Source organism: Cynocephalus volans, chromosome 9 (genome assembly GCF_027409185.1).
Source record: "Cynocephalus volans isolate mCynVol1 chromosome 9, mCynVol1.pri, whole genome shotgun sequence".
Taxonomy (NCBI): Eukaryota; Metazoa; Chordata; class Mammalia; order Dermoptera; family Cynocephalidae; genus Cynocephalus; species Cynocephalus volans.
In genome coordinates, this window is record NC_084468.1 from 85976713 (window position 1) to 85997228 (window position 20516).

Consider the following 20516-nt stretch of genomic DNA (forward strand, 5'->3'; position numbering starts at 1 on the left):
AGCTACATACTTTCCAGATCTAGCATCATTTCTGTAGTGTTTTCTCTAATAAATCTGACTAAATCTTAGATTCTTCTATGTTCAAATCTGTATTGCTTAAATTCCAAAATCATCGTGTACTTTTTCATGGTTTTGAACATTCAAGATTTGTCATCAGCTCTCAAGCCAAACACACATATCTCTTCTAGAAATAATGAGCCTTCCTCCTCAGGACACCAATTTGTATCCTCTATTACCTTCATTAAACAAATAGTTATTCCTAGACACTTCCAGGATTTTTTTTCCAGGTTAAGTGATATTACCTAACCCTTAATCTGAAATATATAAAAATCAATAGTTCCCCTGGTACAAATAAGGGTTTTTGAACCAATAACTCAAAGTGTGGTCAACAGACAACTGCTGGTCCACAAACTGATCACAGTCTACAGTGAGGTTAAGTATAGAAATGGCAAGTAAACATTTAGAAAATGTTATAGCAATTTGACAATTTTACGTCAGCTGAAACTAATCAAATTCAAACTTATATTTTATATGCATTTTTTCATCTTATCTTTATCCTTTTACAAAAGTATTAATTTGGAAGTTGTTCTAAAATATTTATTTATTTATTTATTTATTTATTTATTTATTTATCCCCCCCCCCCCCCACCACCACCACCAAAGTATGAGATGTACCAGTTCAGATCACAAACTCTAGGAGCCATACTACCCAGGTTGGAATCCCAGCTCTGCCATTCACAGCTGTACAAGTTTGAGCAAGTAACTTAACCTACCTGGGCCTCAGTTACCTCATCTTAAAATGGGCATACTAGCTCTTACCTCATAGGATTATTGTGGGGATTAAATGAATTAATAAATAAAAACTATTTAAATTGTCTGCTACATGAGAAACACAAAATAAATATTACTTTAAAAAGAGTGGCTAAAAATCGTAACTATACCGTTGCTTGGCTTCTTATTCTCCAAATATTTTATTCAAGGCAAACTGTATGGCCACACGCTGTGTTGGATATGCTATTTGATTTGTTTTAGAAAGCAAAAAAAAAAAAAGGTTTTGTTTTCAGTATCTGCAGGAGACTGGTTCCAGGCCCCCTCAGATACCAAAATCCAAGGATGCTCAAGTTCCTGATATAAAATTGCATAATAATTGCGTTTAACTTATGCAAATCCTCCCATATACTTTAAATCATCTCTAGATTATTTATAACTAATACAATGTAAATGCTATGTAAATAATAGTTCTTATATTGTACTGTTTAGGGAATAATGACAAAAGATCTGTACATGTTCAGTATAGACACCACCACTGCAGGCAGGCCTAACTACATTTTCGATTGGAGGTTGGCTGAATCCACGATGCAGAACCTGCAGATATGGAAGGCCAACTGTATATCACTTTCCTGTATTCCCTAAATTATTTGTATCTGATGCTTCTAGATATAAAGTAGAAGGAATCACCTTTTCTCCCCAGAGCAACAGTGATCAATGACACTATAAAGTCATTTTAAAGTAACATGCCACTGAGGGTAGCTCACTTACCCTACTTCTAAAGGTACCCCCAGATACCCTATTTCCCCTTTTCTGTAATGAAGGCATCAAACCCTTTGGCCTTATTCCCCATACTGTTGGCCTCAATAAATTAATGAATGGCTAGAATGTGGCAGTGAGCTGAACTATTATCAAGGAATGGTATAAAGAACATTGAAATCAAGCATCAAAATAAAACAGATCAAATGGGGCTAGAGAAAGAAAGGAACTGTCTAAGTTAGGCACATTAGTCACAAATTAGTTACAAACAGTAACACCAACCCTCACACCTCATCCAAACTATGAGCTTTTACTTGATAGGTAACATTTACTAAGCAGGCGGTGTGCTACATATTTTTATATACATTATCTCTATAAATTACACATTATCTCAATGTATTCAATCTTCACAATTCTGTGAAACTACTATTTTCTCCACTCTCCAGACAAACTTAAGCCTCAGAAAGTTAATGCATCCTAGCTACAATGTACCTTTAAATCCAGGACTATCGGGGTTTATGGCTAGGGTTATCATATGTCCTAGTTTTATGTTTGTTGTTTTGAAAATAATTATTACTAGAACCCACAATTCACTCTCAAACGTGCCCCAAAATGGTTACCAAGGTCCATTCTTTCCAGGCAGCATAACTCTAACAGTATATAAGAGGGTACTTCAAAAAGTTCATGAAAAATAGAATTGGAAGGTAATACCATTCTTTCCATGAACTTCAAAAAGTTCAGGACTCTGAGACCCCATGTATCAATTTTGCTTCAAAAGACAGTACTTTTAATATTCTTTTCAGAATATTAAAATGATTGAAACAATAATAAAAAATACTGGTAGCTGGGGTACTGAGGAAGAGCTGTGATAATTTGTACAAATTTTGTTGTGTCTAAAAATACTTCAAGGGCTGGCCACCTAGCTCAATAGGTTAGTGTAGTGTTGATAACACCAAGGTCCAGGGTTTGGATCCCCGTACCAGCCAGCCACCAAAAAAAAAAAAAAAAAAAAAAAGCTGTTTCATCTATTTAAATAACAATAATACAATTACCTGATCAAAATTAACGACTAGCACTTGATTCATAAGTGAACAGAGTTGATTGAGCTTATTAGGCTACAGCCAAATATTTATACGTCCGGATAGTCAGCAAGCTTAACATTTTGTCACTATTTTTTTTTTTTCCCCCTGACCGGTAAGGGGATCGCAACTCTCAGCACGGTGTTGCCTGCGCCACGCTCAGCCAGCGTGCGCACCGGCCACCCCCATATAGGATCCGAACCCGCAGAGTCGGCGCTACCAGCGCCGCACTCTCCCGAGTGAGCCACGTCGGGAGCCACGGGGCCAGCCCCATTTTGTCAATTTTTTAAAAATCCTTACAGCCCACAACTGAATTTCTGATCTTCTAATACACAATTTTAAAATTTAGAAGCATTTTTAATTACTAAAAGGACTCGTAGACACTTTATTACACTTTAAAATAAACTAACTTTTAAGGGAGCACTAATATCTATCAACCAAATTACTCTGCACACCTTATCCTTAGATCAAGATTACAAATTCAGATTGGAGTGGTGGGGGGTGAGTGATGACAGAGACAAGAAATAACAGATGTGTGAATGTGACCTAGAAAGATAACAAGGCTAACAATAAAATTTAAATGTCACCACCATTTAAACCAAATGCTACCAGAAAATTCATATTTAAAAATAACTATAGAAATATTTACATAAGTTGAACATTATACAAAAGTAAAAATGCTTCAAAATACATCAATAACACTAAAACAACATTAGGACAAGCATTTTCACTGCATAAAACCATGTTGACTGTGGTAACAGAGTAATTTCTATTTTAATTATTCTTTAAATCTTTATAATAAAAATTTGAAAGGCAAACCTTTTAAAGAAAACTTCAACGGCTGCTTAAGTTTATAACTTTTAAAACTTTCAAAAGCATAACTAAAATTTAATAATACTAATTAAATTTTGTTTTTTTAAGAAATTCAATCTTTAAGTCAGTTTAAACAAATGGGCAGTTGAACTCTTTAAATTCCATGTGTTTTTTAAAAGTTCAATAATGTTGAAAGTCAAAAGTTAAAATTTCAATGTAAACTGTAGCTTTAATAAGGAAACTGGACTTGCAGATTACAGACCCACGTAAACAATTAACACCTTCATTTAGAGCACTTTTGAGAAGTCCTAAATAAACTGCAGTACATCCTGATAATGGAATATTCAGTATTAAAAAGAAATCAGCTATCAAGCCACAAAAAGACATGGAGGAAACTTAAATGCATATTACTAAGTGAAAGAAGTCAATCTGAAGAAGATACATACTGTATATTTCCAACTATATGACATTCTGGAAAAGGCAAAAGAGATGCAGGGGAGATTTTAAACAGGCAGAATAGAGAGGATTTTTACAGCAGTGAAACTATCCTGTATGATACTATAATGTTAGATACATGTCATATACATTTGTCAAACCCCATACAATGTACAACACCACACCAAGAGTGAACCCTAATGTAAAGTATGGACTTTGGGTGACAATGATGAGTCAATGTAGTTTCATCAATTGTTAACAAATAAATGTCCCACTTTGGTGCAGGATGTTGATAATGGGGAAGCTCTGTACTTTCTGCTCAATTTTGCTGTGAACCTAAAACTGCTCTAAAAAAAAAAAAAAAAAAGTATTTAAAAGGAAAAAAAGAAAAAGACACAAAGAGGGAAAAGGTAAGGGGAAAAAAAGTCCACAAACAAGTGAACCAAAATATATTACCAGAGAACACCTAGTTGTTGGGATTAGATTTTTTATTGTATTCACACTAATCTAAACGTTCCAAATTTATTATAACAAAATTATAGTGAAGTCCAAATATATCCCTTGGTCTACTTCTGGACTGCTCAGTGTGTCCCAGTGATGTGCCAGTCCACTTCTCCAACAATATCACATTTTAAAAAGTTATCATTGTTTAATAATGTTTTTCCTCATGGTAAGGCACAAGTTCTGTTCCCCCTTCCCCTTTCTCTTCCTTTTCAAAAATGTACTGCCAATTTTCATTTGTTTATATTTCAAAATAAACTTCACATCATTTTATAAAGAAATGGTTGGCAAACTCTTTTCTATAAAGGGCCAGATTTTAGGCTGGTAATCTATCATTTATTCTTCTTCGTTTTGGTTCTTTTTACAACCCTTTAAAATGTAAAAGCCATTCTTAGCTAGCAGGCCAAAATCTTCAGACTCCAGCATAAAGTATAGTACCCCACCTCCTGGAACATCCTGGCATTTTGTTTCAATTTACACTGAATTTAGGTTTTAAATTCAGGAAGAATGAACATCTTTCCAATATTAAATCTTTTTCAAAAGCAAGCTTTGATTGATTCTTCATTTATTAAAGTCCTCTTACATTACATTACATTAAAGTCCTTAGTACAGTTGTATACCTTTTATTTATGAATCCTGCAAATTACTTGTTAGTTTCATAATTCCTGAGCCCCTGTGGAAGGCACTTGCACTCAGGCACATGAATGCTGGAAATTACTTGCTAGGTTTATTATTCCTGGCACTTTTTGCCAATATTATAGAAAAACTAACACTGTATTCTATAATTGGAATGAAACAATAAGTTACTTTTAAAATGTAAACATTATTTTTTTCCTGTTCAGTAATTCAGTAACTTAAAGGAAAGCTGGGTTAAGCACCTGGCACAAAACAGGCACTCAAATGTTTGAATAAATGAATGTTATTTAATGTTGCTCCCTACCAAAATCTCCCTGAAACTACAGTAAGGGAATTTAAGAAGAATAAGAAAAACAAACACACACACACACACACACACACACACACACACACACACACACACCCCCGCCAAAACCCAACATGCATGCAAGTATAGGGAGAGCAGGGGGAAAAAAGGGGAGAGAGAAGCTAGAATATAGATGGACAAGTGGTACTGATCAATGTATACAGCAGGATCCTTAGAGTCAGTAGCTGGCAGCAACTTTAGATCTGTGAGTGAACAAAGTGGGTGGTAAATCAAAAAGAATACAGTGAAAGCTGTTTAGGAAGCAGTTAGATCCGTCAGTCCCCTCCACTACTCCAAGTCAGTAGGACTGCTGCCATGAGTTCAAAAAGAAAAAGAAAATAAGCAACTTGGAGGAAACAGGGAAAAGAAAATGCCTTTGAAAAACATGTCTCTCTCTCTCTCTCTCTCTCTCTCTATATATATCCTCAAAAAGATAGGTTAAGGTTTTGCATGCATATAACAATTATAGGAAGCTATAAAAGTGAACATTCTGAAGACAAAAAAGGGAGAGAGAGGAAATGGGGGAAGGCAGGGAGAGGGGGGGAAGGAGAGGGAGAGAAAACACCTAGAAATTAAAAATAAAACATAAAAGCTTGGAAAATAAGTAAGATTTCCCAGAGAACTAGTCCAAGAGATCCAATATCTGAGTAACTGTTTCAAAGAGAAGAGAAAAAAGAGGAAACTCACTAATAAATCTGTAAGAAGTGATGGATATAAGTTGCCAAATTAAAAAAGCCCACTAAGTACCAAGCTTAATGGATAAAAACACTTACACTAAGGTACGCCTCTGTGAAATGGAGAGAAGAGTTTGCAAATTTCCAGAGAGTGGGGATGAAAGGGGAACTGTTCACATTAAAAAAAAAAAAAAAAAAAGCCATCAAAATAATTTCAGACTTATCAATAGCTACAAGAGAAGCTGATCATGAAACAATGACTTCAAAATTCTGAAGAAAATAATTTTATATCCAGACAAACTATGAGTATGACACTGCTTAATATTCAAGCTCTCAAAAATCTTTAACTCTAAGTACCTTTTATCAAAAAACTACTGGAGATGAGATCCACTGAAGCAAGACAAGAAACCAAGCAAAAGGCAGACAAAGGGCACAGCAAATGAAGGGGTGCAATATAGCCACATGAGAGGCAATCAGGAACACAGTAAAAGGAGATCCAAGAAAAACAGATGTACACCAGATACAGAGAGAAAAAATCCAGATTGGAGCAATGTCAATCAGGCAAATGTGACTGGAGCAATGTGATCTGATGACTGTTATGACCAAGATGCCTCTAAGTCTACCTTTCTGAAAAACACCGAATGCTGTGGTGGTCTGACCCAGACTTTTATCTACACTTAACTCAGTTTGACCATGTGTATTAATTAAGTTCCTTTTCTCTCCTCTGTGCCCTGCTCCCTAAAGCAGCTAAGAATTTTACAACAGAAGAATCTGATTTAATCCAATCTTAAAACAAGGTATATAGAGCAGCCTACTCCCAGAGATCACCCTCCTACTGAAGGTTCTCTGCCTGGCCCACACCACAGCCCCACCAAATAACTGTAAAGTTCTGTGTTCCCAGGACAGGTTCATGATCTTGCCTGCTGGTTTCCCCAAGAGGCGCTCTAATAGAAATTCCAGGAAGCTGAAGCCAAACTATAAGCCAGAAACTGTGTTCAGATTATCTTCTCCCAGGAGCCTTCATCCAACAGTAGCAATACTGTCCTCTCCTTATACATCATTTAGGTTTTCCATTTTTCTAAAACTAAATAACACATAGCTTAAAAATACACACATTGGAGAGATTACTGTTAAAAAAGGGGGGGGTGATGATTAACACAAAAGTGAGGATAGAAGATGGGGGAGGACCCAAAGAAATAAGAATCTAATAATGGAGAATGAAAAAAGGTGAGGCACTAACAATATGCTAGGTGATGGGCACAGGGTCTTCAGGTTATTACAAGTTGAGCATCCCTAATCCAAAATCCAAAACTTTTTGAATGCCGACATAACATTCAAATGAAATGCTCATTTGCAGCACTGTGGATTTCAGATTTTTGGATTAGGGATGCTCAACCGGTTATGTGTTCTGTCAATATTTCAAAATCCAAAAAAATCCAAAATCCAAAACACTCATTGTCCAAGCATTTCAGATAAGAGATAGTGAACCTGCACTCTAAAATTTAGGCACACACTTTATACTTTGTTTCTATATATAAATACTTCACTATTTCAGAAAAGGTGGGGAGCTCAAAAAAAAATTGTAGTCTAACAGCCAACTACAGCTATAGAAGTGCTTTATTCGATTAGTAGAGTTTTAAAATTTTCATTCTGATGCTAAAACATTTACCTTTAAGATATACTACCTCATGGATGAAACGATATAGGTAAAAGGCAACATCTGAAATAGCAAATGGTTATAACCTAAATGTTGACCAACACAGAAATAATTATTTTAAAACCATACCATGTAATACATATCACCAGGAAAAAAAAGCAAAAGCTTTATGTATTGGTACATAATGGTCTACAAGACATATTACTGAGTGAAAAACATACGTGCCAGAATAATGCATACAGCTGATTATCATTTATTTTTTTTAAAGAATATATATCATATTTGCTTGTGTATATATAAATCTCTATGGAATGATAAAGAAGTGACAATGCTAGCTGCCTCTAGAGGTGATCTGCCTGGATAGGGAATCAGTTTGAGAAGGAGACTTCACTGTATATACTGTTGTACAAAATTTAAGTCTTAAACAATGTAAAGTACACACACATTAAAAAACAGAAAAAAAATAATTAACCCATAGGACAATTTTAATTCCATACAAGACCAAATAATTATTTTGCAAAGTTTAAAACACAGAGAGAAGGTTTTCTAGGATAAAATTAAACAATAATTTATTCAAACTGGACATATCCAGTTGTACCTTACAAACTTAAGCTAAATACAATACATAAATATGTGTTTGTATTCATCAGAGTATGTTAGATTCTAAAGCCCTACTGTGCAATTTGGTAGCCAACAGCTACATGTAGCTAATTAAAGTTATTAAAATTAAATAATGTTTAGAATTCATTCCCTTGGTTGCACTAGCCACATTTTCAAGTGTTCTGCTGCCACATAGGGCTAGTGGCTACTATACTGGACAGCACAATAGAACAGTTTCATCATCACAGAAAGTTCTCTTGGACAGCTGGCCCTTTTCTAGAAGGACTCTGAAAAAACTGGTAACAGTGTGTGATTTGGAAAGGGAAACTAGGTGGCTGGAGGAGATAGGTAGGAAATAGGTTTTTCATGTTAATAAAAGATAGGATTTAGTCTATGCCAGACAGTGTCTTTAATGTTTCAAGTTAACTCGATCCTTATTGTACTTCAGTATAATGGGTTTCCTTTGTAATCCTACGATCTTTAATGAATTTTAAAACATTCTGAGAATGGGGCCACAGATGTCACCAGACTGCTAAAGGGATCCATTTGAATTCTGGACCACAAGCATGTACAAGTAATTCAAGGAAAAAAATATATAAAAATAAATAAAAGCTAAATGCCCTTATCTATAAACCAAAATCCAAATGAGATTTTACAATCCAAAACATGATAAAAAATAAAGTGTACAAGTTCAAAAAAAAAAAAAATCACTCCAAATCCCACCATCCGTAAGCTATCTGGTAAATCCTTTCAGAGATATGACTTTACACTTAACTTATTTGTGTATAATGATGACCCTGCATCAATTTTATCCCTAACAGACGAGTTTTACTGAAGGTAGCATTGGACTTCTTAGTTTTGAATTTTAGCTTCTTTTTTTGAACAGGAGAGTAACAATGCTTTAGACCTGGGTTTGAGTTCCAGCTCTCTCACTTAGGAACTATGTGGCCTTGGTAGGGGGGAAAACAATCACTTGAAATATGAATTCCTCACCTATAAAAATATCCATTTTATTAATTAGAAAAAAAACCAAGAAAAACATGTACATTTCATCTTTCCATTAAAACGTCAAATTTTCTCACCTTAGTAACTTGAAGTTACCACACTTTGTGGCTACACAGGCTACTGTCCCATAATAGTTTTTCATATCAATACTAATATGTTTACAAAAATATTAAAACCTTATTGACTGTCACTGTAATAAGCAGAGCACATAAAGAATTATAATGAATTTCTATATAGCAGTTTGTAGTAATGAGCTTAAAATATACAATAAAAACATGTAAATGTGCAATTTAGCTGACAAAACAACTATTTTATTATTTGCCAGACCTTTCAGCAAAATTACTAAAAGTACTAAGATAATTTAGTCTAAATTCCACATTCTCAAATTTTTAAAAAACTTACTAAAATTGTTTCACTAGCAAAATACTTTAAGTGACAAATCATTCCCATTGGCAAATGCCAGAAATCAAATGAGAAAGTGGTAGAAGGGAAGTGGCCATGTGCTTTCTTCAGAAATATACCCATAAAGTTCTAGACCACTTACTAAAATATGATCAGTATAACGGCTTGTTTAGTCCTCAGATTCAGACACCAAGATGCTATTTTCTTAGGATTCTACACTTTTGTCATACAACATTGTACTGCACTAGGGCCTAAAAACAAACGTCTACACATTTTACTTCACAGCTATAGCAAAATACTAAGTGAGCTTATCAAAATTAATCTCCTCTTCTAAAGTCACCCAAGAAAAGCACACTGCATGCCTATTGGAAAGACAATGTCATGGTTAAGAACACATACTCTGCAATTTGGCTGTTTTAGTTTGAACTCCACCTCACCACTTATTAGCTATGTGATTTTGGGGCAAATTACTCACACAAAGTTACCATGTTTCCTCTGTGCCATGGTTTCCTCATCTGTGAAATAACAATACCACCTACCTCATAGGACTTCTGTAAGGATTAAACAAAAATGAATATATATATACATATAGCATTTCGTGTAGTGCCTGACATATAGTAAGTGCTATGTGTTAACAATTAACAATTATTAAAAAATAAAGATCTGTCTACATTAGAAATGGCTTTTACAAACAGGTTATGTTTAAAAAGTCTTTTTTTTTTTTAGTTAGTTGCTTAGAACTACAACAAATCCGTATCCCTGGAAATCCAATGCTGGTTAGATTTGTCACGATTCCACAGAAACCCAACACAGTGTGATTACCCAACACAGTGTGATTACGTTTTATCTTCCCCTTGTTTCCATGGAATAATGTATCAAAAATTCCAACTGGGAAAAAAACCTTGTGTTTCTGACCACATTCTCAGGTTCTAGAAAGTACCTAGTAATGACTACCAATATTTTAGATACAAAAATGACCCTTTCTGGGTTTTTTTCTACGGATACGACTAGGGACTTCTGAAGGAACACTAGTGATTTTTATGGTAGGGATAGAAATGGGAAGAATATTAGAGGGTCATGGATCAAAGGCTTTGCATTTCTTGCTAATGACCAAGAATTGATAATCAAAGGGCAGCTATGTGAATTTCCATACATGGATATACCTGCATGCAACACATTCACGGAGTATTTATTTAGTTCTTCACAACTGACAAATTGTCATCTTTGAATACTGCATTTAAAAATCAAAATTACTGTAAGATACCTTATCATTTTTCAGCTAGATTTAGAAATGTCAGTCTTCAAGGTTGCACAGACATTAAAATGAGACCATAACCTATGCTCATTTCCACTTCTCATAAAAGCCTCTATGACAAAGATGATGCAAAGATAGGCACCAAAAGATTAAGGAAATTTCCAGTGGTAGCAGGAAGGAAAAGTAAAAAAAAGTACTATTGCTAGAACAACTATTTCACAGGTCTTTTGTTAAGTCTAGGACTGCTGGTACTTATATTACATTCTTAACCTTCTTTAAATTAAACAGAATGGTTTACAAAAATATTTTTTGCCTACAATTTTCTGTCCAAATTGGATTAAGCTTACATCTTGCATATTATTCTCTGCAAGGTCAGTGTGTAAACTGTGTCTGTGTCTACATTTGATTTCTCTATGTCAAATAATTACGGATATTAACTCAGAGTAGAAAGTGAAATGAAATTTGGAATATAAACACCAGAACAAATCTTATTTGGTTTATTAATGAACTTTGATATATTAAGTTCTTTCATTAAAGCAAAAACATAAAAAAAAAATACTGATTTACAAGGATTGCTGGTCAGTTTTTCACTAACAAATACGCTGAATTATATAACACAATATGTATTAATCAATATGTACGTAAGCCTTATTTGTGCTTAATAAACTCTTTGTAATACAAAGCATGTTTCTAAACTATAAAAAAAGAAACATTAGATAAGCTGACTGTCCAAGTTGATTCATATATGAAATTAATGTACAGTTAAAAAATTCAAGAGATGCAATGTAAAAACAAGTAGAATTATATAATTCAGTATAACTAAAGAAATGAAAATTAATCTCTTATCTTGAAAAGAACAGGTCAAAGAAAAAAACAAAAACACAACAACAACAGTCCAATAATGAAGAATGCAGAATCAAATAAAGTTACAAAGAAACATGACCCACTGAAGGTAAGATAGCCTGGGGAAACTGTCTTGCCATCTTCACTGACTAGTATCAAGTCTAATTTTGACCTAGTCACGATTCAAATGCCAACAGGATAACAGGAGAATATTGTTTGTCCCAATCTTAAAAATTTTGCCATGCTACCTGTAAAGAGGTAAAATGCTTCCCTTAATTTTCCCTTTCCAGCTTCTCAACAAATTTGTCTGTAAGCCATCTCAGCGTAACAACTCATACACACAATTAAGAAAAAGCCACACGACAACATCAAATTGAAAATGACTGACATTATATGCAATTTCCATACAGAAATATTGTCCAAATGCCTATGAAAGGTGGGATAAGCAGGAAAAAACCATGGCTCTTTAAGTGCTATGATTATGCACAACAGACAAGTATTAAGGAAACTCACAGGCTGCTCAAAGTAGCAATGAACAGGTATGATTTCTGCAGGCTTCACTAGGGGTACCACAACTGCAATCCAATACTAATCAGTTGCTTCCCAGCCCCCACCCCACCCCACTCCCAAAATCCAAGTATTAAAAACTGTCGGGCCGGCCTGTGGCTCACTCGGGAGAGTGCGGTGCTGATAACACCAAGACCACGGGTTCGGATCGTATATAGGGATGGCCGGTTGGCTCACTGGCTGAGCATGGTGCTGACAACACTAAGCCAAAGGCTGAGATCCTCTTACCGGTCATCTTTAAAAAAAAAACAACAAAAAAAACTGTCATCATCCTCAAACTACTATACTTTCAGTTTCCACCTTCACACACTAGGTTTTCAGGTTTCCCTATTCCCCAAATTTAAATGCACTATCCAAATCTCCACAGGTCAGTACTAGAACAAATACTGTATTGCTAACCACATCACTGGGAATTAAGCTCTTTAAGAGTTTACACTGACCAAGGAATAGAATCACATCTTGTATAACTTTGTATCCTAAAGAATATTTGGTAACAATGTCCTAAATATATCAGGGGCTATAAATATTTACTGACTCAAAACCGTCCTTCATCGCCTTGTAGTTCTGTGCTATTGAAACAAAACTGCACAGCTTTGCAAAACCCAAGGAACCCAAATGTTACTGAAACTTTACAGAATATATGATTGTTTTACTATTTAGGGATTTTTAGCCTTGCCCCTATTATCAGCTGTCATGCTTTTTACTTACAGTGGTACAGTGGGGAGCAGATCCAGTCAAAAGTGGACATCAGAAACCATCAAGAGTTTTAAATTTAAATTTTACATATTTATTCTTCATTAATGAAATGTAACATTAATGTTCTGAAGTCCGTTAATTGTATAATAACTTAAGAGACAGTTTTTGCAGTCAACCTAATTCCCAGGAACATAAATGAAAACTGGTGCCAATAAAAGAACAAGTAATCAAGCAGAAAAGCTGACTTTAATTGTGGCAACGAGGTAAGAATAGTTTACATGAGTGTAACGAAAATAAGCCATTTTGTAGTCTATAGGTAAGTTTTTGAAATAGTTATAAAAGTCTTTAAAAGTCAAAGCAAATTGGTAAACCATTCCCCAGACCACAAGCTACCATGAAAAAACAAAAAACATCTGCCAACCAACATCTAGAACTGCTTCCAAAGTATCAAAGGTTTTCTGATTGCTAATATACTCCATTAAGCACCCAAGGCATTGTCACTTAGGTGTGTCATTCCTAAAATGGCAACACAGGTCCAGAAATTTCAGTAAGTGCCGACAAACCCAAACTATGACAAAGATACTCTCCTACGACCCTTCTGCCCTAGTATCAGCTTGCTCTAGTTAAGTTTAAAACGGTGCCTAAATTGAGAGGAAAGCCTGTAGCATGGATAAAGAGAAAAAAATCAAATGGAAAAGTAATTTTAAAAGTTAAATTTCTATTTCCAACAAACTACGTCTTTGAAATCTTCCAGAAGGTAAAGACACGGAAAAACAGATGGATCAAGAGCCGTTCGCATTCTTAGAGGCGTGCGCATTGCGCCGAAACGAAGAATGAATGGAAGACAGGCGCGTGTGAAATGCAGGTCCGGCCGGCGACCAGACCCGCAGTAGCGATCAGTAGGCCTCGCTCCTCCCCCTTCCCTCCTCCATGACAGCCCAGTCCCAAGCATGGAGGGGCGAGGACAATGTGATCCCCCTTCTCACCACCAACCATCCCTCATCCTACTCGGAGGGCTTCAACGCGCGACACGGGGCTTTCCTCCCCACTCCAAACCTTTCTCGCCTCCCCTGCCGCCAACCCCGGCAACTCTCCGGCACGCTGGAGTAACATGCGCTCGCCCTTCTCGGCTCCCCTCGGCTGGGTCGAAGTTTCCCCGCGCGTGCCGCGGCACCACTCCCGCCTAACCCACTCTCCGGCAACGCGCGCCCACCGGCTCTCCACCCCACCCGTCTAATGTAGACCTGCGCGTGCCCCGCACCCGAGCCTTTGGGCTGGAGCTCGTGAGAGAGGGAGGGAAAGGCTGCCCCGGGGCTCCCTCCACCATCTCATTCCAGGCCGGCTCGCCGCCCACCCTCTCTGCAGATCCTGGCGACCGCTCGGAACCGGCCCCGCGCCCTCCTATCACGCAGACACAGTCCCCATACACCTAGCCCAGAACCCCAGTCACCCCCAACCCTTGTAACACCTCGGGGCTCCGCAGGAGGTGCCACGCCGCCCTTCCCCCACCCTCTCCCCCAGTTCTCGGGCCCCCACCAGAAAGTGTGCGCTACACGCCGCCTCGGCCAGTCTCCCGGGCGCCCCCAGTTGCCGGCGGGAGGTCATGCCCAAGAAGAGGGGGAGGGGGCGGCAAGGAGTAGCGTGCGCGCCGGGAACGCCGTCCCGCGGGGTCCCCAGTCTGAAGGGAGACACAGCGCGGGGACCGGTGGGGGTGGGGGCCAAAGGCAATACTCACCGGTTCCACAGTCGCCATCTTAGATCGATCTGATCGCACAACCGCTCCTGAAGGGGAGGGTGAGAGGAAAAAAATGAGATTCAAACCGGATTGGCCGGCTACTGTCCACGTGACGGACGTGTCCGTTTGGCCCTGGCAGGGCCTACGCAAGACTGCGGCTGCGTGGGAAACGAGAGGCTTCTGGGAAGTGGAGTTTCTCTCCCTCTTTTTTTTTTTCCTTTAAGCAAAGAAGTTTTTTTAAAAAAAGGAGTGTTCACGTGGGCTATGGGTAGAGCGCGCAGTTCTCAACGCAGCGGACACTCGCGTTCTGGAGGGTGGTTTTCAGTCTTCTCTTCCGCTTGGGTCTCATTTACTGCCAAGCATCCCTACTGTGTCCTTTGCCGCCCTGTCCTCCCATCTTCCCCGGAAGGTTGGGAAGGAACCGCAGGCTCAGCACATACAGTAAGACTTCATTTGCTTTGTTGAGGTCCTAGGACACGTTGATTCTGTGTTTATTTAGTTTTCTTTTGACCTCCCACCATTTTCTCTTAATTTCAATAAGAAGCGGCGCTGGGGAGTCCTCTAAGCAATCAACCCTCCCGCGTCCGCCGGCTCTGCTAACACTGGTAGTCATGCATTGCCATCACTGCGAAAGACGATGGGAGCAACAGCCTACGGCACCCACGTGCCTCCGGCTGGGGAGGCAGAGTGGACCCGACAGCGTTCCCTGGCCCAAATCCTGAGATTAAGACCTCAGGGCTGAAGTTGCGTGGAAGTAAAAATTATTTGGAAGTTCTGTTCGATCGGTTCCAGTATTCTGCTCTAACGTGAACGGAAATAGTCTAAGTCCAGGTGCCAGCCAGGGAAGCCACTCCGGGCCCCGCTGACTAAGCCCTGGACAGACCGTCAGGAGTCGTTAGGCCGGGTCAACTATGACTCTTGACGTTGACTCATTCTCTTTCGGCGAGTGACTTAGTCATTCAGTGCCTCAGCTTTTTCATTTATGAGCCAAAGGAGATAATACACCTACCTCACAAGGGTGTGCTGTGGTAATGACTGTACCAGCTTTGAAAATGCATCAGATTCTATAAATGCTTCGTAATAACCGCGTGTCTTAAGGATCAGCTGCTTCCCCTGCTATTTTTTTAAACAGTGTTTTTAATTTTCCTTATGTTTGCTTTGTTACATTATTATGTGCACGAATGCAATTTCAAAATGTCAAGACTATTTTTTTCTTTACAACAGTAGCTGCCCTCAGTAGAGGCTTTAATGTTTAGGAAATTATTGTTATGTTCACAATAATCACTGGCAATTAGAAGTTTGTCCCCATGCTGGCACCTTACATTTCTTTTGCCTCTAAGATGCTGTGCTATCATTTCTCAATACAGTGTTACTTTGCACAGTTATTAATACAACAAATAAAGGTGGAGAACTCTATTAGAGTTCTACTACACAGTTCTAATACGGAGGATGCTATGTATTTTCCTGCTTCTTAATGTTAGCACCAGGAAAAGCAGTATAGGCAGGCTTGCCTCTTTATGGTGTTGCTGATGTCCAGAGCTGTGTCATACCTATTATTGAGTACATAATGGATGCTTGGGTTGGCTAACACATAATTGAAGTGGTGTAAGAACTCAAAGCCATTGCTTGTTTGGTTTATCTGGAGGTTAGAGGTTATTAATGAAAGCGTTTGTCTTCTCAGCTTAACTCCAGTAGCTTCTAAAGTAGATAGCATTCTAAAAAAATAAAAATAAAAAATAAATGGATTTCTACTTACAGAGACTATCTACTGTTACTTAAACTATCCAAAGTAATCACAGTTGATCTCACTGATATTTTCTGCTGGTTAAAAGCAGTATCTGGTTACCTTCTTTGAAGGGACAGCATAGATGTCCTATTTTCATGAAGCTGCCAGCTAACAGAGCAAAGAATCAATGATATTGGCAAGGAAATAGCAATATGGGACTGAAAGCCAGTGATGTTCTTAAAACTTTTTAAACAGTAGTTTCTTTTTTAAGTTTTCTCTTGATCAGAAATATCCCTACTCTTGTCAATCAAGGCTTGTACTTGACAATACTTATGTATGCTCCTATTGCTTGTAGTTTAATTTCTCACCATTTTCGCATATGCTTTCCTACATGAGATTTATGGCACATTCATGTGTCTTTGCCTAATATTGAGATTCTGCCATGTCAAAGATTTGGCAATTTGGTCTTTTAAGTGGTTGAAATTTTATGTTTTTATTTATTAATCCACAAAAAATTACATTTATTACCTTACTACTACATTCATGCTTCTACTTAAGGAAAAAAAAGTTTAATTAAAAGACTATGAAATGGGACATGGTACTGAAATACTATTCTACTTGAGTGAATTATCTAGTTTGTACATAACTACTTATGGCCCAGCATAGCATTATCGTAACTATTATTTATAAGTCTGGGATGATTGGATATCACTTAGCATCTGTAAATAACCATGATCTTTTCTCTGCATAGTATATTCCTCAAGCTCGTATACTACTAGTCTTTATAGATTTAACTCGTGGTAAAAGACTTTAAATAATTTGATAGAACACTTAAGTTGTTTTATTATATATTTACTTCTTTGTCGTTGGAATTTTGTTAAGGTTTTCTAGATAGCTGCAGTCATTGTTTTGCTGAGCTTTTCAACTATGGTTCAAACTGATTATATCTGCTACAATTCATCCCTCCAAATTATTACTGCCCGCTCTCTAGGTTTTTGTTGTTTTTTAAAAAACAGGCTTCGGAATTGTAGACATTCTGTTTAGATTAGATGCATTTCTTTCAACAATTTTTTTTTTTTCAAAATAAGTAGGTTTTGAGACAGTAGACATGAAATTGAATAATGAAGTAAGTGATCCTTAATATTGTAATGATGGATGGTCACTTAAGGTATAATCTAAATCAACCTCTAGTTAGCAATAACTTTTTTTTTTAACCTGGTTCAATCTTTTTTTTTAAACTTGGTTATACCTGTACTTTACTTTATACTCTACTTTTTACAGTTATTGTCATTTTCTACAGTGATTTTTTTTTTTTTTTAGAAAAGAACTAAGGTAATGGCTTTTAATAGGATAAATAGTCTTTTAAATTACAATTGTATAGTTCACTATTTAAGAATATGTGCTGTTGTGTTAAACTATCTTGGTTCATAATACCAACTCTACTATTTATTGTGTGACCATAAGCAGGTTATTTAGTCTCTCTCATTTTTCTCATGAGTTAGATGGGCAAAGTAATATTATCGTTTTTTTGTTTGTTTTGCAGCTGGCCAGTATGAGGATCTGAACCCTTGACCTTGGTGTTACAACAGCATGCTCTAACCAATTGAGCCAATCAGCCAGCCCCAAATATTATTTATCTTATATAGTTAGGATGAGGAATAAATGTGTTAATTCATGTAGCATGTGTTCTTAGAATACAGTAAGCACTTAATTTTACTTATAATTAGCATGATGAAATATTATATTGGCATAAATTTCTTATTTATATTTAAGATAGTGTAACATATATTTAAGAATTATTTGATTCAGAGAGCCAACCCCATCCTGTTATCTTTGAGGATATCCCAAGCTTTCAAATATTCAAAGTCAACTAGCATTTATTGATTTCCTATAACTTATCAAGTATTTTTATATTGATTACCTCATTTGACTTTTATAACAATTATGTAAATTAAATATTATCACCTCCATTTTATAGATAAAGAAATAGACTCAGTAAAGTTAGGGGACACAATACAGACAGTGATGAGCTGGAATGCCAACCCAATTTTTTTGACTCTTGAGATTCTTTCCTCCATACCGTAGCTGCTTTCCTCTGTTATGGTCTTCCAAATGCCTGTTTCTCTTCAAGGGACTTCTAATTCCAAGTTCATTTACAAAACTGATGAGAAACCATCCAAGAAGTACTAAGTAATGGGAACTGTGTGTAACCAAGAAGGATATTTAAAGGACACAGGAAACATAGGCACTTCCTTCCTGGACTGTAAAATCTGGTTGGCATACTAAGTCATAGAAATATAAATAGTTCAGTACCCGTATAAAGAAGTGTGACTAAGAACCAAAAGGATGCAGCTAACAGGCACCATAACAAGCACTCATTCACATAATGAATGAGACAGTCACACAGCTCCTTCCCTCTTTTCATTCAGGTCTCTGTTTCAATGTTATCTTCTGAGAGAAGACTTCCTTGACCACCCTATCTAAATTAGCATGCCCCTTACTCTTTTTTGTTTGTTTCTTTCTTGTCTTTCTCTTTATTTTGTTTTATTTTTTCATGTTTCATTTCTCCCCTTTATTCCCTTACCCTGCTTTATTTTTTTTAGGCCACTTTCTAACCGTAGCTCTAAACTTGATATTATGTTAAACATTATTTGCTTAATTGTTGACTGTCTTCACTACTAAAATATTAGCTCCTTGAAGATTTGTAGGTAGATTGCTAACAAACATTTGAGGAAACTCCAAATATAATTTTTTTTTTAAAGTCTAGCCTCAGTACTAAAAATGTAACTAATAGGTAAATTACGATATGCTAGGTGCTATGTTAAGTAGTTTACATACATTTATAGTACCTCATTTTATCTTCAAAAAAACATTTTGAGGTAGATATATGGATTTTTTTCAGATAAGGAACTGAGGCTTACAAAAGTTTAATAACTGTCTCAAGAACACAGTTTTATCTTGAGGGCTCTAACCACTATATAATATTGACTAGATTATAACTGGTCCACCTGATAAGAAAGATCATTGTCTGAACTAATAAGAAAGAAATAATCTGCAGAGAGTATGTGAAAATTTCATGTAAGTAGTATGTTGAGCCAATAGTAAGGTCCTTCCCAAAATTAATTTACCATATAAAATTAAAATTTGGAAAAACTTAAAATGTATGGGGTAAGAGGTACCTACATTGTATGTGTCTAAAGAAAGATACATGTTAATGCATGGGAGTTGGCTGCTTGCCATCTATAAAAGAGGAATCTAAAATAACAATATTTGGTGATCTACCTCCAGCTTTGTTCTAGGAACAGGGTGCCTTCACACAAAAATATGAATCTCTGTTCCATTGGCCCTCATTGGGAATAGTTGCTTGAGGACACAAATCATACAACTAATTCATCTTGTTTTGATTCCAGACTCACTAAGCAACCGTATGATAAATGTATCTTCCTATATTGATTTTCATGTACCACTGATCAGGAAACACAATGTCTAGACCACATAGTTATATTGTTCAGAGTTAATTTTTAAAATGCTATTAGGTTTTTTGCTTTGTTTGTTTGTTATAATTATCCTTTATAAGTGTGGCTAAAAGAAAGCTACCCCTGTGGATGGGTTTTTCTCTGTGTTCTGAGATTGTGATGATTCTCTAAGGAAATGCCATCCTATAGGAATTGTTTGGGTGGTTTAACCATCCTTCCCCAGTACTTGCCATGTGCCTTTCTTTCTAGTCCAATGTATCATTGGAGACCTGTGAATTCTTTTTTTCGTTTTTCATAGTTTAATGTATATTTTAATTGCAAACTTACAGGAACAGCACATAAGACAGACACCGTTAAAAATATGTACTTGCATGTAGAACAACACAGAAAAGTACAGTGAATGAATGGAATTACTGTATGACAAAAATGCTACAAACACCATTTAGTTGATGTCAATAAGAAATTTACTTATTTTTTTAAATAATCTTTACGTATATAAACATATTTTTTAAAAATCCAAATACTCATATTGTCCAGAAAAAT

The 20516-nt window shown here is 36.6% G+C and overlaps 1 protein-coding gene across 1 annotated transcript in view; it reads right to left on the minus strand.

The window, feature by feature from the left end:
• Positions 1 to 15656, minus strand: part of EIF4E (eukaryotic translation initiation factor 4E) — a 38012-nt gene extending 22356 nt beyond the window's left edge. Inside the window, exon 1 of the mRNA XM_063107727.1 lies at positions 14772 to 15656. Coding sequence (XP_062963797.1) covers positions 14772 to 14789 — 18 coding nt within the window. The 5' untranslated portion in view covers positions 14790 to 15656. The remainder of the gene's footprint in view (positions 1 to 14771) is intronic.
• Positions 15657 to 20516: the final 4860 nt, after the last annotated feature.